General features: G+C 53.2%; 1 protein-coding gene across 1 annotated transcript in view; it reads right to left on the minus strand.

Annotated features, from left to right (window-relative positions):
• Nucleotides 1-9,468: 9,468 nt before the first annotated feature.
• Vipr2 (vasoactive intestinal peptide receptor 2) overlaps nucleotides 9,469-17,071 on the minus strand; it is a 52,092-nt gene continuing 44,489 nt past the window's right edge. Inside the window, exons 8-14 of the mRNA XM_013509665.1 lie at nucleotides 16,024-16,174; nucleotides 14,883-14,943; nucleotides 13,696-13,765; nucleotides 13,295-13,386; nucleotides 11,028-11,157; nucleotides 10,921-10,962; nucleotides 9,469-10,198 (exon numbers count right to left, since the gene is read on the minus strand). Of these exons, the coding sequence (XP_013365119.1) occupies nucleotides 10,025-10,198; nucleotides 10,921-10,962; nucleotides 11,028-11,157; nucleotides 13,295-13,386; nucleotides 13,696-13,765; nucleotides 14,883-14,943; nucleotides 16,024-16,174 (720 nt within the window). The 3' untranslated portion in view covers nucleotides 9,469-10,024. The remainder of the gene's footprint in view (nucleotides 10,199-10,920; nucleotides 10,963-11,027; nucleotides 11,158-13,294; nucleotides 13,387-13,695; nucleotides 13,766-14,882; nucleotides 14,944-16,023; nucleotides 16,175-17,071) is intronic.

Below are 17,071 nucleotides of genomic sequence, written 5' to 3' on the forward strand. Positions count from 1 at the left end.
TCAGCCAGGCAGACTCGAGGGCCTGGGAAAGAGGCTGCGCCCTGTGGGGCTCCTGAGTCACGCGGGATTTGGGTGTGCAGCTCGACCACAAGGGTTGCTGGGCCTGGGACAGCGGTTGTGAGGTTTAGTCTCCAGTGTGTGTTTGACACTATGTCCTGCATGGCTGTTTCTTGCCTTGTTTCCTTCAGCTCAGGGCTCCCCAGGTTTCCTCTTCCAGGCCTGTGTGCACGTCCTGCGGAACCTTCTCCTGGATGAGGGTGAGATGTGTACCCAGTGTGACCTGTGCTTGTGTCCGGTGCCCAGCCTTGACTATGCAGCAAAAAATATCAAGATGACATTTTTTGAGCAGAGATTTAAAAACCAGTTAGGAACCAAGTGACTTTAGTTCCCAGCTTCACCCACATTCCCACCACAACCCTCAGGCAGTAGATTTCATGGCTCTGGTAGTTGCTGGGGGAATACCAGACATTTTCAAGGAGAGAGAGATCCTCTTGCTGTTTTGTGGCACCCTGGTCAACTTTGTACTACGCAAGAAAATTTCTCCCTCAAAGTGTTGCTGCACAAGAAGATGGGGACCCACTGTGCTAGTCGCCCTGTTCCGTCTTCCAGGTGCTTTCTCCCAGGCCCCTGGCTGGGTGTAGGTGGTCTCCAGGTGCCACCTTTACCCCCCATGACCCCTGGGACAGTGAAGCTCCTCCCACTGGACAACTGCAGCTTGCTGCGCTCAATTCTTGGAGATTCTTTCCTTCATTCTTCCTACCACAAGGCGAGGGGAGAGCCACGCATGTTTCTTCTTAACTGAACAAAGAGCAACAGCTTCCTAGAGCCCCAGGCAGCAGTTTCTGCTCACTTCCTGTCTGTGGGACTTTGGTCAATAACAGGCCAAAGTTAGACCAGTAACTGGCCAGAGTAAGTCAATAATGGGTCAGGGTTAGACCAGTGACTGGCTAGGGTTAGAATGATAATTGGCCAGAGTTAGAGGGATAGCTCATGTGCTGGATCTGGGTCATACTGGCTTACAAGAGCCAATGTTAAATTTTCAGCTGTGAAAGCCAGTTGGTAAACAGTGGTCATGGTTTGGGTCTCAGTTGTCCCCGAAGGCGAGGTGTAGGAGGTGGCAGGAACTTTTGGAGCTGAGCCTCCAGAAGGAAGGGAAGTGGCTGGGCTGTGCCATCAAGGAGACGCTGAGGTGCCAGCTCCTCTTTCTTGTCCCCTTGCTGCCTCGAGGTGAATGGGCTCCACTGCCACGCACTCTGCCTGGAGGCACTGCCTCATCAGCAACAGCAGGACCATGAGCTCAGTGGATGGAACCTCTGCACCCATAAGCAGCAACAAACCTTGCCTCCTTCCAGCTGTTTCCCTCAGGTACAGAACGCTAACACAATAGTCATTATTAAAAATTAAATTAACTTAATCATGTAAGGAAATCATGTTACATAAGTTATATATAATATCATTATATAAGTAAACACATTATACTGAAAACAAAAGTAAGAGGCATCAAGAACTCATCCCTTGCATTTTACCGTCATCTGTGCTCTGGAGCTTTCTATATCTCCTGTGGCTGCACGGTGGCTGTAAAGAACATGATAGCTGGCGAGTGCTGAGAAATCCAGTTTCTGCTGCTGGGAGATCTGACTGCCCTTTGGTTCTTGGAGGTAACAGTCCGGAGTTCCTGGAATCCAGGGACAGGTGAGATGCTGTCATTCCTGATTACACCAAGAAATGACTGGTGAGAAGACGTGCGTGACGGCTGGTCATGCTGGAAGACTGGAGGGCTGGGGCTTTGGGCCTGGGACATAGCCGGACAGGGTAGGGCTGGAGTTCCATTCAACCTGAGACCACAGCCAGTAAAAGCTCTGGACACCCCAGTTCAGATGGAAACACGGGCTCTGTGTTGTCACGGGCTGGTGTTCCTGGGAAGGTGACGTGACCTCCCAGTTTTGGTGCACACATGTGAAGCAGTGACAGCAGCCACCATCGTTCTGTAGTGCAGCTGCTGGCTGAGTGCAGAGAGTGTGGCAAAATTGAGAATGCTGCTCTGAGAATAAGACTCCAGAGCATCTGCAACAAGAAGCACTGAACACTGCTTTCTGTGTTCTGGGCTGTGCGTCGTCAGGAAAGCCCATGACAGCTCTGGTGTGTATGTGACATGAGCTCTGCGGAGGCCACAGAGGATGTGTTGTGTCTGCCTGCTGATGGCCATTACTATAGCATCTCCGGGATCTGAGTAACATGTGTTTCTGCACTGCCAGTCTGTCCCGTGGACTTGGGACTAGCCAACCCCGTCTGTAGTCATGCAAACCAATTCCCTGAAACAGTTCTCAGTCTCCGGTCTATACCCACATCTGTGTGCATGTATCTGTGGTTCCCTGCCTCTCTCTGCGTCATTTCCTCCTGCTCTGCTTCCCAGGAGGATCTTAACAAATACACAGTGCACTGGGGAGAAGAGGAAGTGTGAGATATTCTGACCTGGCAGGTGAGGAAATGGGAAGGACTGTGCTTGTTGATTTGAACTCTGTGGGTAAAACTGAAGGATTAAAGTAGAGATTGTTTCACCTTGATTCGCACAGCCACAGGCTAGGCTGCACTGCGTGTGTGCAAAGCCCTGACTATGACGCTCAGCCATCAGTGCAGGCCGGATCCCACATTAGCAAGTTACTTTATAAATAGTTTCTGAAAAATCAGAAATGACCTATAGTCCCCAGGATAGGACACACTCATCCAAAAATCAGTACCACAAAATTGTAAAAAGTGTTCAATTTGAACAGAACAGAAATTACTTACTTCTAGAGCTAAGAATTCTGCAGAAGAAAACAGGATTGGCTGAGGCTGGGCTGGGAAGACCCCCCTGCCCCACCCGCCACAGGCACCTGAAGAGTGGCCACGTCATTTAGCACCCTTCAATGCTGGATGCTGTTTGGCTCCACAGCAACATGGTGGTGAGATGCTCTCTTGGGGCGACCTTTAATGTGGCCAAATGAGCACTAAGCAGGGGACCCTATAGTGTCGGTCCTTGTGGGAGCCTCTGGAGCCCTCTCTCTGGCCTTTCCCACTCTTCTTGGACATGGCTCCCAGCTGGTTTGGTAATGACCCAAAGGAAAGTCGTCCTTCCTCTGCTATGACAGCAGATGTCTGGAAGGCTAGAATTTATATTTTTTCACTTGCTGATTAAATGGAAAGATGATGGATGGTAAACCAAGCTTCCACTGAGAATGTCTCCTGCTGGGGTCGGCGGGGAGAGGGCAAGGCCTGCAGAGGGGCAGGCTCGGGTGGTGGCCTCTGTCCTCCACACTGGTGTGCAGCTGGGCCTGGCCGCCTGGTTTGTTAATGCTCCTGGGGGCGGGGCGGTTTGGGAAGCAGGAGCCGAGGAATGGGAGAGGCCAGCCGTGCAGACAGGGAGACAGACATTCTGTGACTTAGTCACTCCTCGTTTTTGGTTTTTGTTGTGATGTGCATCCTTGTATCTCAGTTTTGATTATTTGTTTTAAGTGGAAGCTTTTGGCTTGTTTTACACAGGAGTTTTGATCACTGAATTCTCTTTTCTTTGTCTGAAATCTGTATTTAAAGCTATAAACTCAGTAGTACTTCACTGTAGTTTCTACATTTTGGTGCATTTTTCTTATCATTCAGTTCAAACTATTTTGAAATCTCACTGTGATTTATTTCTCCTTTGATCGATCTACAGTAGACGAGTTGCTCAATTTTCAAATATTTGATTTTTAACCCCCTTTTGTTATGAAGCTCCAGTTCTACTTCCTTTTGGCCAGAGAATCTGCTTTCCACAACTTTATTCGTTCAAAACTCATCGGTTTCTGCTTTTTGGTCAGCATGCGCCTGCTGGGCACCTGAGAGAATCCTCACCCAGGACCTTGACCTGTGGCTGTTTGGAGAGGGGTCTTTTCAGGGGTCAGTGGGTTGCTGGTCACTGAGTGGGCACTTGAGAAAACACATTCTGAAGCTGTTGGGGTTCTAAGTGTGTTAATCAGGCCAAATTGGCTAACATTCCTGCTCAAATGCTCTGTGTTTTTATTGATTTTTTTTTTTTTTTTGCAATAGGGTCTTGCTGTATAGTTCAGGCTGGGCTTGAACTCAAGCCCAGAGGTGATCCTCTTGCCTCAGCCTCCTGAGTGCTGGGATAACAGGTGTGCAACACCATATCCAGCTTTACTGACTCTTTGATCGGCTCATTTTATCAATTAGAGAAGTGCATTAAAATGTCCAATTATGGTTGTGCATGGGGACACATGTCTGTAATCCCAACACTTGGGAGGCTGAGGCAGGAGGATTGCCACAAGTTCTAGGTCAGTCTGGGCTACACAGAGTTCAAGGTCAGCCTGAACTACACTGCAGATTGAGACCCTGTGTCAAACAACAACAATAACAACAACAGCGCAACAACAAACTATGGTTGTGGATTTGTCTCTTTGTAATTGTCACGTATCTTTAAGCTTACTGTGTGCATGTTTAGGGTCAAGTTTTCCTGATGAATTGACTATCTTCGTGAATGGGACAAGGCTGAGGCTGGGAGGGAGTGTCAGGCAAAGGTGTCAGTATTTAGAAGGTGGCAGGCTGAAGCCGAGGTGCAGGGTGCCAGGCCCCTGTGTGGGACCAGTGGACTCCATCCTCCTCCTGCTCACTGCACCGAGCGTGGCTGCCCTGAATTTCCCTGCTTACTATCCTTGCTAGGTGAGTAATTGGATCATGGAATTTGTGTTGCATTATTAACGGTTTGCTTGGCAGAGTTAATTACTTGCAGGAATGCAGAGTGGTGGGAGCTCCCAGGGGAGGTTCCAGCTGTCATGGCTCTGCTCAGGGCCAGCTCCTCTGCAGCCCGGGCATCCAGGGAGGAGGCAGTGTGCAGTGACTCCAGGCACAGTGGCCCCAGGCACACAGTACTCCAAGTCACTACTGTCCCAAGGGGCCTCCCAGCCCAGAATTTTTACTCTATATTCATTTCTTGATCATTTTTAATGATTGAACACTTACATTATCTTCAATTCTTGGTCTTTAATATTATAAATATCAAATGATCACTCTTATACATAAACCATTGAGCATAACTCTGCACATTAAAGTAGGGAAATTTCCCAGGAAATGAAATTACACGGTAAACTGGAATGAATACTTGAAAGTTTATAGTAAGTTTAAAGTGCAGAGAGTAAATAAGAATGGTAAATAATATGCTACAAAATTAATGTTACCTAGTATTATGATAACACTGTAACATAACAAAGCCACTAAGTAAAGGTGTAACCACACACTGGAAGTAATGCTTAGCCTGCTGCACTGTCACAAGACCTGTGACAATGTTACTGGTAATTAAGGATTCAGATTTAATTTTTCTTACAAAGAGAATTTGCTTATTCCTTTTGCCTTTTACAGTTTTCGGCACAAAGGCTACCAAACACCCAACTTCAGGATGTGGGGTAAGCCCTGGGACAGGACGACAGGTCTCTGGGTCCTCATGGTGCCCAGCTCCAGGATATAGGGTGTCTCTGGGACAGGACAGGTGGTCCTGGTGGTCACCAGACCTAGGACGCAGTTTCATGGTGGCCTGAAACGGGGTCTCTGCGGCATCTGTTCCGTGTCCCAATGTTGTCATCAGGGGATCCCAAGGGACACAAGGAGCCTGGCCCACTGGGTCTTGGTTTTGGCCCTGTGTACCCCACGATCTTGTAGAACTGTCAGTAATCCTGCTTTGGCTCCCATGGATTGGGTAAGTGGGGAGAAGATGCAGGCTACACACTCTGTTTCCTCTTCTTGGATCTCCCACCCCATGTGGGGTCTGCTCTGCCCCAAGGAATCAGCACCCCAGTTCCCTACAGTGTTGAGCCTGGATGGGATCTGGGCTTGTTGAACACAAAGGCTTCAGGCACCTTGGCAGAGGAGCAGAGGGTTTTGACTTCAGTTCCTGACCTGGTCCCCATGTGGCTCTGTGAGCCTTAGGAGGAGCTGTGGTGCTGCTTGGCGCCCTGATCGTCCCCCTGGTCTCTGCCTCTGTTGCCATCCTAGACCCTCTCTGCAGTTCCCCAAGTCATCCTGGTCATGGACCTTGACTCTGTCTGAGGCCCTCACTCACGGTCACTGATTGGCCTTCCATGGAGGCCCACAGAGTCCTGGAAGCCCTTTCCATGTTTCCCGGACAGCCGGGCACAGCTCACGTTCGCCTGACTAGGTCTGTGTCCAGCTGTCCTGCTGGGAGCTGCACCTCTGCACCACTGCTCTGACCCAAACTGTTTCTTTGCTCTCCCGTCCTCTCCACCCCACGCATAGGGGTCTCTGTGCAGCTGTCCTCTGCGGCACTGCTGCGTGGTGCATCTACAGCTCCAGTGTACAAAGTCAGGCCTGGATCCCCCAGCTCCTGTAAGATGAGGGGGAGCCCTGGAGGCCAGGAGGAAGAATGACGGCAGGCTGCACAGACTCCGGCGTCTCAGTGCTGGCTCTGAATGGACTGTGGGGATTTACTTTATGATGTAAGTAACAACTCTTTCACACTCTGAACCACCATTCCGTGGGTTTTTCAGGTACACTGAGTCTCTGTGCTGTTTTCCTGGACCGTCACATGGGGCCTTCAAACACGAGGCTGCAGAGCCCTGAGTCTCAGGCAGGGTCTGGCCCAGGTTGTTGTGGCTTGATTATATCCCAAAGGTTTATCTCCCTCCTGTTCCTCCAGCTCCTGGTGCTGAATACACAGAGCTCTAACCAAGGTCCCAAGGCTGGGTCGGGGCGTCCAGCCAAGGATGGCCCCTGCCACCCTGTGGGACGTCCCGCAGGGCAGAAGATGAGGGACGGTGGGGGGTGCGGCCAGATGAGGCTGCCTGCCCTACTTCCCTTATCGTCGTGTGGAAAACACAAAGGAAGTAAGACATCCTTTTCTTTTCACCCTTAATGAGCACTTTTTTGGTATAAAAGATGCCCTGGATCCTTTGTACACTGGCATCCCCACACAGCAGCTCCCAGGCACCTGCTGGTCCAAGTGCGGTGCTGATGTGGATCATGAGGAGGATGCATGAACTCTGCTGAGGTGGGGACCAGCACTGGTCTACTTTGTTAGTGGGTCAGGTGAAGGTTGGCTTTAAACAAAGCTGAAGAAAAGCTCTCTGTGGAGACAAGATGCTCACTGCTCCTTAAAGACACACAGATCAGAGCCAGCGGGGCCCTTGGGTTGCCCTGGAAAAGACAAAGCCCCCATCGAGGTGGGCGATGCTTCTCGGAGTGGCTGGAGTTGTGACCTGGTCCCACCATCCTAGGGCAAACACCCTTTGTCCCACGCCCACTTTAAGGATTTACTCCATGAGACTACTCAGGCAGACATAAATATACATAAAGAGCAGCTCAAATAGAGATGAGGAATTGACCAAATAAAGTTATGTCCAGGCTATGGAGTGACACACAGCTGTGGAAAATAATGCAGATCTGAGCTGGGCATCATGGCACACACCTACAATCCCAGGTACGTGAGAGGCTGAGGCAGGAGGATCTCAAGTTTGAGTCCATCCTGGTCCACTTAGTGAGACTTGTCCCCACAAAAATGTAGATCTGCTCATTTAGATGGGAAGGATCTCTGCTCCATCTTAATTGGAAAGAGAAGGCTGCAGAACCTTTGTACAAAGTGACCTAATTTCCATGAGTAAAGAGGAGGAGAGACAGGGAAATCCTGGATCAACATCAGTTCTCACAATCACTACCTTTATGGAGCAAGGGGAGCACGGTGCCCCTGCCCCAAACCTGAAGCTGGGATTCTCCTGTGGTCGTCACAGTGCTCGTCCCGGGGCTGCCTCAGAGCGCGCAGCCTCCTGCTGGGAAAACTCTCCTGTAGCCTCTCCCCAGCACTGCTCCTCTGACAGAGTCCATACACTTCTCCTCAGACAGGATCAGCGCTGGTCCTCGTGCACTGCCAGCCTGCTTTGCTTTGAGGAACTCACCAGACGCTGGTCTACTTGGCTCATTCTAAGTTTGGCATCCCGAGAGATTTTTACCCTGTGTTACATTCCTTTGGCAATGCAGTGGATTGGTTCAGTGTGGAGTAAAAATACGTTTTCTCTGCTTGTGGCATAACTGTGGTTAAGGGTAAGCACATGCATGCATGAATACACATACACACACACACACGCATGCCTGCATACCCTCTCATGTGCACACACATTCATGCCTTCATGTGTGCACACACACACAGGCATGCATGCCCTCTCATGTGTAAATACTTAGGAATGCATGCCCCGTGTACACACCTGCACACACACATGTGCACTGAGTCCTCCTCTGGTTCTGGCTGATTACTCTCCAAGTTCTGGGGAGCTGAGGAACTGGGGGCAGAGAAGGCGGTGAGGCCATACATGCTCCTTAGCCTCCTCAGACCTGCCTTCTCCCTTGCCGACCTGAACCATCAGAGACGGCCTCCAGGGAAACATCCTCAAAGGAGCCATGTGGCCGGAAAGATTCTTTCTGCACCACTGTACTGGACATCACAGCAAATCTGTACTCATGACAAACGGGACACCACATTTACAGGAGGATCTACCCAGCTCATCCTCAGAGGGTGGGCTTGTGACATGCACTTGGGACATGTAAGAGAATACAGTGACATGGGCCACACAGCTACTAGTCAGCTCCCTCGGCCCTGTCTAGAGTCTTCTTCCTGTCCCCAGGCATGGGCGGCCAGGCCCCGCCGGGCTTCAGCACTTGCCTGGGCGGCAAGCACATTCTGTGTGTGGCTGACGTCCACCCCAGTGACAAGGACCACAGTGCCCACTGGCCCTAGGCTCTGTGCAGGGCCACAGCGCACCTCTGCACCCAATGTCAGCGCCGTCTCACCCCCTTGTGGACGCTGGGCCATGGCTGTCTCTTTACCTGTGCTCCTCTCGGTAGCTGTAGCCCCCACCCAGTCCTGGGTCACCTTACCCCATCCCCCTCTGCAGGTGAGGGCTCGGGGTCTCCGGCTCCGCTGAGCTGCCCACCGCATTGTGATCAAGAGCATCCAGAGATGGCCCTGGTGGACAAGCAGTATAGCTGCCCCCAGATGCGCAGGCTTGGACGGGCTCTGCTGCCCCAAAGCTCTTATTTCCAGGGACACGGGTATGGGGTCTTGGTTTTGGCTGCCTGTTGGACTGCCCCACCCCCGCCAGTTTCTGGCCTGGGTACCTCCACGGGCACCACCAGCATCTGTGTGGCCAGGGTCCACACAGCCACCAAAGCTTCCAGGGGGTTCTGAAGACTTCAGCTTAAGGGACAGGTGGTGTAAACTGGGCACAGACGCCTGGGTCTGGCGCTACATCTGCTGGGCTGGGCTGGGCACATCCCACTGGTCTGAGGGCTGTGGGGACGAGGGTGTGGCTGGGGGATGGCTCTGTGCCCCTCCCCTACACCTGCCCCTGTGCCATGCCAACAGTTCCTCGGGATCTGCAGACCTTGAAGGGATGGAAGGCAAGGCCTACTGTCCACAAACTCCAGACAGGAGGGTTCATATTTTGGTAAAACAATTTCCAATGAAGCAGAAATAACTTTAATATTCTCATCAAAAATAGAGCAGGTTTACTGTTGCCCCCAGGTAACACCTATCCCTGGGGCCTATCCGGCAAGGCAGGGTCAGGGTTGGGCCCCGCCCTCCTCGAGTCATCTCGCTGTGCCCTGGGGGCCAGGCTGGGCTGTTGAGTGCAGAGGCCTTTGAGGACACCGTCGTTGGTCAGGAGAGAGGGAGGGGAGGGCACGATGCCCAGCCCCAGTCCAGGCTCCCAGCACAGGGCCTGTGCTGCTCCCTCTGGCCACAGCTTCAGGCCACGGCTGTGGTTTTGACATTTAGGGCTCGGTCTCCCCTGTCCGTGTTGAAAGTGGGTTCACCTACACAGCTGAGCAACATGATGAGCAAAACGACCTCGATGCTGCCGCTTAGCAACAATGAGCACTTACATCAAACCCATCGCAGTGCTGCCTGTCCCCCAGGGCTGAGCTGAGAAGCGGATTATGTTGAGGGCAGGCAAGTCTCAGGCCGGACCAGTGGTGGCAGTGGGGCAGCAGGAAGAAGCTACAGGACCGAGGTCTCCGTCTGCAGGAAGGACTGCGTGCGGGAGCCCCGGTGCACCTGCAGGGCGCTTTCCGAGCCGTGCTGGGAAATGGACCAGCTGTGTAGCCGGTAGTTTCGGCCCCCAGGCTGCGTCAGGCACAGGCTGCGCCACCTTCTCTTCAGCTCACACTGCACCTGGGCAAAGGCACCGCAGATGTTAGCTGTCTGCTCCGGTGGAGGGCTGTTGCCGTCTCCGCGCTGACCATATGGACAACGATGGCTTGGAGCAGAAGGGACAGGGGATGCCGGCCAGAGGAACTCCCTCAGCCACCCTAGTGCCACTAGCAGGGCCTATGTGCCTGGGCAGGGACCTTCCTGGATAGACGGAAGTGTGGCTGCTCCTGACACAGGTCTGGGTTTGCTGGGTGCCAGACTTGGCCTGCCCAGGCACAGTCCTGGCCATACGGGGGTCCAGCTGGCCTTCTCCCCTCTCAGAAGTCTGAGTGAGGGGTACTGCCACCTGTTAGGCTGGGGAGGGGTAATGCAGAGGTTGAATCTCAGGGGAGCAGGGTGGGCTCTGGAAAAGATGTCCTTAGTAATCGGGGAGGGAGCCAAGCTGTCAGTTGTGGAGTGCTGAGCAAGGTCCCAGGTTCCGCTTCATCTTGGGATGAGAGGGGGTTTCCCGGAGGCCTCAGCCCCTCCTGTCAAAGCCCTTCCTTTGTGGACTGAGCCATGGTCAAAGGGCAGGATGCTGACCACAGGGGTGCTGGGCACTGACTTCCACCCTACCCCACAGAGGGAGGAGATCGCGGTGTTGAGGGAGGCGGGGCCGAAATGTGCAGGGAAGGGTTCTGGCCTGGCTGCGAGGGGCTAGGGGCACAGCATGAAGCAGGGAGGACACCGGGACCAGGACTCACCTCGCTGTTCAGGAAGCAGTAGAGCACCGCCACCACCAGGCCCTGCAATGGGAAGGTGTCAGCGTGGCCCATGGTCCCCCATGCCCACCTGCAACCACTGCACCCACCTGGAAGGACCCGACACACAGTTCGAACAGGATCTGGTACTGGGTGGAGATGCCATTGGGGAAGGCTGCAAACACCATGTAGTGGACACCAAACAGCGGGATGAGCAGCAGTGTAGACTTGGCCAGCCTCCTGGGCCAGAAGGAAAGGGACACAGTGACCGAGGGGGCCAGAAGCCAGGTTATGAGGGGCGTGGGGCATGCACGGCTGTCATCTCCTTCCAGACCCACAGCCCTGGCCCCTGGTGCTGCTATCCTGTGCACCTAGGAAGGTGAAAAAGGCTTTGGCTCCCAAGAGGGGACCTGTCACAGGTGTCCTGTGGGGCTCAGGCATGGTGTGGCTCTCAGGGCATGGACTGTCCCTGTCATCACTGCCATGGGTCAGTCACCAGGCTGATCACAGGGCTGACCCAGCATGGTGTCTCTGGTGCACAGTGGGCTGACAGCTGTTGATGTGGGCATGGTGATGGGGTGGAGGTGGCTGTGGGTGGCATCAAGTCTGCCTGAGAGTGGCTGTATACCTGATCCTTACCCCCAAAGCAGGACCTCCTCTTTTACCCTGCTCCTCAAATTGTCTTAGCCAGAGGTCTGGAATCTCAGCTCCTGGAAATCCTGGTCTGGAAGCGTGGTGACAGCACAGACCCTGCAGGGGCCACTGACCCCACCCAGTTCCCAGGGATGACAGGACCTGCTCTGAGAACCTGGCTCTGGGCTATGGCTCTGTGGCCAGTCTTTGGAGTCACAGGCCCAACCAGGCATCTGCTAACATTGCCCAGGGGCAATGTGCTGAGCCCCGGATGACCCTGCTTGCCTGGACATTGAGCTGAAGGATCTAGGGGTGTCCCACCTTCCCTCAGCTGGCCCCCAACACTCAGGAAAGCACCACCAAATTCAAAAACCATTTCTTTTCTCCTCCACATTTGTCTTCTCCTTCTCCTTGCAGCATTCATGCTATGTCCCAGGAATTTTAAAACATTTTCTTTTGACACAGGGTCTTGCTAAGTTGCTCAGGCTGGGCTCAGACTCTCAATCCTCCTGCCTCAGCCTCCCAAACAGCTGCAATTACAAGCTACCACTGGATAACTTCTTTAATTCATTTTTGAGGTACCTGTCTTAAATCCACACCCAATTAGGGAAGGCTCCCCTATACCCAGGATTTCCCCCACCATGGGTGGCTGGCCTGGGGTCAAGGCCAGCTCTGGGTACTGTGATGGTCAAGGGAGTCTGCTCATAGCCCCTTGTGGGCATGCCCACATGGTCTCTGGGTACATGGGGTGGGCTGGCCACCTCTTTGCAGAGATGGGGAGGGTGCAGCACAGCACCCTATCCTCCCCACTCAGAGACAGGTTTCATCAGCCACATAACTTTCTCTGAAAATAAAAGCGTCTCCCTCAAGACTGACTTCAGCCCAAGGAGCCTGCGGGAGGCCAGCACAGATGCTGAGGTTCACAGAAGGTCCAAATTCCAAGGGTTGGCTGGGCATGGAAAGTCTTCCTTGGGTTTCATATGTGAGACATTGACTGGATGCAAGGATTTTCCAAGCCCTCTCACAATGCTTCCTGCAGGCACTCAGCATCATCTGGTGACCTCAATGGACCCTCAGGCCTTGGTGACAGACAGTGCTTCCACTTCACAGATGTGAAAACCAATGACCAAGTGTGGGTCACTTTTCTTAGCCCTTTGCTGGGCTGTGGCCCCACACCGGGGTCCTTCTCACCTTAGCCACCCTGAGCTCCACATAAGCAGACAGGCAGCCACGCTGGTGACACAGCTCTAGGCCATGCAGCCCTGTCCATGTGCACTCCAGGCTCCTCCTGAGCTTCACCACCAGACTCAGGCTTACTCAGACCTTTCTTTATGATCTATGGGTAGAAATGTATGGAACTTACAAGTTTCCTCATGGATTCCTTAGATCATCACTGATGAGTGGGGACTCCCCTGGCTTCGGAGGAGGAGGGAAGATGGTGGCATTCACCTAACCTGTGAGTGCCCACTGGACTGTCACCAAGAGATGGCATCAGGTGCTAGGTGTGGTCCTGTGGCTGTGGACCACAAGGTCTGACAGAGAAGACAGAGCTAACCTAAGAGTAGTATGTGGCCCAGGGCACATTCTGCCTCAGAGGAATGTGGTCACTGCCTAATATGATCACACCAGGGACCTGGCATGCCATCAACACTTGCATGGGAACCGGCAGACCTGGGGGTCAGCACCAGCTATGCCTGTGGTCGCCGTGGCACATGGACACGGGGCTGGAGAGAAGCATACTCACTTGTACTGGGACTGGTCATTGCCACCCACATCTGGGGATGTCAGCTTCTGCAGTAAAATCCTTATGATGCTGACGAAGAGCACAAAGTTGACCTGTGCAGAGAGATGGTGCCTGGTTTCCCTGTGCACAGTACGGGATGTGGGGCACCTGCGGGGCCAGGACCTTGTCACCATGAAAGCCACGACCATGTGCCTCAGAGCAGCATGGGGATGTGAATGGGACAAACGCCAGCCCAGCCTGGTCCCAAAGTCCAGCCAGGGGGGACTTGGGGTCCCCTCCCTACTGGGAACCATGTCTCTGAGGCCCTTGAGGCCCTGGCGTCCTCATGGCCTTTTGCAAGGTGACTGAGCAGATGGTCATCATGTCCAGGGGAAGCCCCATTTCCCCTGGAAGTTACTCACTAGGATGGAGACCAGAATGGGTGTCCGGATCACCCACCAGGGGATGCTGTGCTCGTTTGTGTCCCAGCAACTGTGGAGGAGGAGGAGAGCTGAGTCAGGCTGACTTCAGTGTGAGCAACTGTGTCTGCAGGGGCCCCACACTCTTCCTGACACCACCCCTTTCGGTGTCCTGGAGATGCATGAGGCGTCGTCCTGGTGAGGGAGGCCTTCCTTCTAGTCTCAGCCCCACCGTCTCCAGTGAGCACATGGGAACACACGCAGCCCAGGTCAGCCCTGGAAGGCTGGGCAATTGTCTCTCGGGGCTGGTGAGGCCCAGGCTCACACTTCTGACAACATAGGAAGAACTCTGTGTCCTGAATAGTAATTCCCTCTCACTCCTGAAACAGTTCCCATGTGTCCTGAATGAAGGTTTAACCACACCTTCAGAATGGTTGAGGTAGGTCTGGCTGGGACCCACCCCTGTTCTGTTTGGCAATGATTTGGATTTTCAGTGTGTGGACTGTCTCTAGTAGGAAGCATGATCCATGCTACAAAGAGCCTGCAACTCCCTCCAGGGTCCACACCCCTCCCGGACCCCATGCCTTTCCAGGGCCCACAGGATGGGGGCAGCAGGGGGCTTAGTCCACTCACCTGGGACCTCCAGGACAGGGGTCTGAAGAGGAATCACTGCAGGTCCCCCAAGTTGTCAGTGTGCCCAGTCACACACTAGACCAGTGGGTTGTGTTAGGCTGCCCACTTCTAAGGGCTCTCTTGCTAAGGGCAGCACACACCCTGGGCCTTTACAAGGCACACTTGTGCTGGAAATGCCTGCTGTGTAGTTTAGGGGCAAGGTCTGGGTCTCTACAGATGGGGCAGAAGCTCTGACCCATGGTAGCCATGGGAAATGGTCAGCACCACCCATGCCAGCCACTGAGGTCACTGGGCAGCCACAGGCCCAGTCTCAATGCTCTGCTCTAGTATGCACCTGCCTCTCCCTGGCTTTGATCTGTGAACCCGCTGTGCCATGTGAGATGCTACCCACTTCTGCCTGGTTTCTCCATAGCCAGACTGGCCTCCTCTAAGTGTCTAAGGTGTCCCACTTACAGGGCCTCAGACACTCCTGTCCTTACCAGGAACAAGCTTCTGGAGCTCCCACATGGCCAGCATGGCCAGACCCATTTCATAGGCTGGGAGTGGGCGTGACTCACCCTGTGTCTTCTAAAGAGAGGCGGGCAGCCGTCCATACTCCGATGCAGATGGTGGGGATGCCTGCAAGAGACACTGGGTCAGACCACTCTATTCTGAGAGCAGTCAGGCTCCACCCAACTAGAGCTTGGGCCAGACTGCCAGGAAAGAGCTTCCCACCCAAGGGCCAAGTCTTCACCAATATGGCCACATCGGAGGCAGTCAGGGCAGGGGGCCTTCATGCCTTCCCAGGCTTCTGTGCCTTCCGAGGCAGCGAGCCTGTGAGGGCATCGGAAAGGTGAGGATCTGACTGAGGGTGGGATCAGCCTTCTGGTGCTGGAAGGACAGCTGCAGACTCAGAGGCCCCATGTGATGAAGCACACGCCCCCTGCCTCCAGGCCAATCCCAGGGCCTGCCACAGAACCTATGTGGGTGACATCTGTGCTGCTTCTCCTCTGCTCTTCCCCCTTTCTGATTTCTAAGCATCATGAGCTGGCTGGAGAGAGGGAAGAGTCACAAAGAATTTCCTTCTTTGTTAGCAGCTCAGTTTGAATCTGGAGCAAATGGGGCCAGGAATGGGGATTTGGAACATTTTAAACTAGGTCTTTGATTTCCAGAAATACCCAAGTGTTATGACTTGTGTCTAGATGTCCCCCAAAGCCTCATGCAGTCATGGATGGGGCTTTTTCAGAGGGGCTGGATCTAAAGTGTGTGAATTGATTCGTGGTGCAATGCTAGGATTAAGGGCGCCAGGATTAAGGATATGAGTGCAACCTACTCTAAGTAGCCCGGATGAGATAAAAGGGATAACAAGAGCTGTGGTTGACCCTTGTTGCTTTGTTACCTTCTGCCTGTCATTAATTATTTCTCCTCTGTGACGCGTGTCTGTTGTGCCACCCCCTCTTGGAGCCAGCCAGTTAGGAACTGAAACCTCTATAAACTTTGAGCTAAATAAGGTTTCCCTCTTTAACTCTGAGTGTTGGGTATTTTGTCTCAGCAATGAGAGAAAAGTAACTAAGGCACCAAGTATTGTCTTCGGGAATCTCCTGTCAGCACAGGACCCTGAGATACACACAAACGAGTGAAGGGTTTTCTGGGCTGAAGGATCTGTTGCCTAGGGGTGGATGGAGTCAGGGAACACGGTCAGGGTGGAGGAGTCCTCACCCCAACCGATCAGCAGATAGGCCAGGAAGCATCTGCTGGGGGAGAAGATGGCCACCAGGAGTGTGTGCAGGTACAGCCCCTCCACCAGCAGCCAGTAGAAGTTCGCCATGATGCAGTACTGGAAGAAGACCAGGCTGAGCTTGCAGCCTACCTGAAATGCAGAAAGTGGAGAACGCGTCCTCAGTAAGAACTTTCGGCAGAACGCTGCCTTCATGTTTGTCTAAGGGGTGAAGCATGTGCCCGGTGCTGGCTCAAGGCTGTGATGAACAAGGACCTCCTTGAAGAGTAACATCTCCAAGGGCAGGGGACAGCCACCCCTAGGCCAGAGTGCTGTGACAGTGCCAGCTGTGGGTGCACTCCTGGACAACATGCTCTGCTGAGCCCTCCTTGATCTCCTTTCGGCCCTTCTTCCGCCCCTCTGACATGTGGGCTCTGCTCCTCCTCCACTATCCACTCGCTGTGCCCTCCTGGGACAGGAAGTGGAGTGTGCGCGTGCTGGGGCTGCACCGACACCTACAGGCTGGGCTGGGGGCTTTGGGCTCTTGCTGGGCCTGTGGCTCCCAGCCTCTGCGCCCACATCTGACCAGGATGCACAGGAAAAGCTGCAACTCACCGAGGCCATTTCCCTATCAGCATTTCAGGAAGTTTGGAAAGAGAAAGCAACTGGAGCTAGGTTCCTTGATGCCTCTTTAAAAATCCTGACACTGTAAATTCCCCAATAGTAAAGTGAGTTTTACTTTTTGGAGACTAAGTCGAGATAAAACAAAGGTAAAAATGAGAAATCTAGCAAGGGAATTATATTCCCCAGGGATCTAAAACCATTGTCACTAGAAAAAATGCCATATTCTATACAACAAATTCATTTTCAACTTCCAGATGACCTTTCATACAATTAAACTTACACTTGTACACATACAGATGGCTGGGGACACTGCTACATGTACACACAATAGATGTGCTTACACATACACAGGGTATGCTTATACATGTCCCCCCTCCCATACACACACGAGGGGGGAATCTTCCCATGGGCTGCTTCCTTTGTCTA

The sequence above is a fragment of the Chinchilla lanigera genome, unplaced genomic scaffold (assembly GCF_000276665.1).
Source record: "Chinchilla lanigera isolate Chin_1 unplaced genomic scaffold, ChiLan1.0 scaffold00178, whole genome shotgun sequence".
In the NCBI taxonomy this organism is placed as follows: Eukaryota; Metazoa; Chordata; class Mammalia; order Rodentia; family Chinchillidae; genus Chinchilla; species Chinchilla lanigera.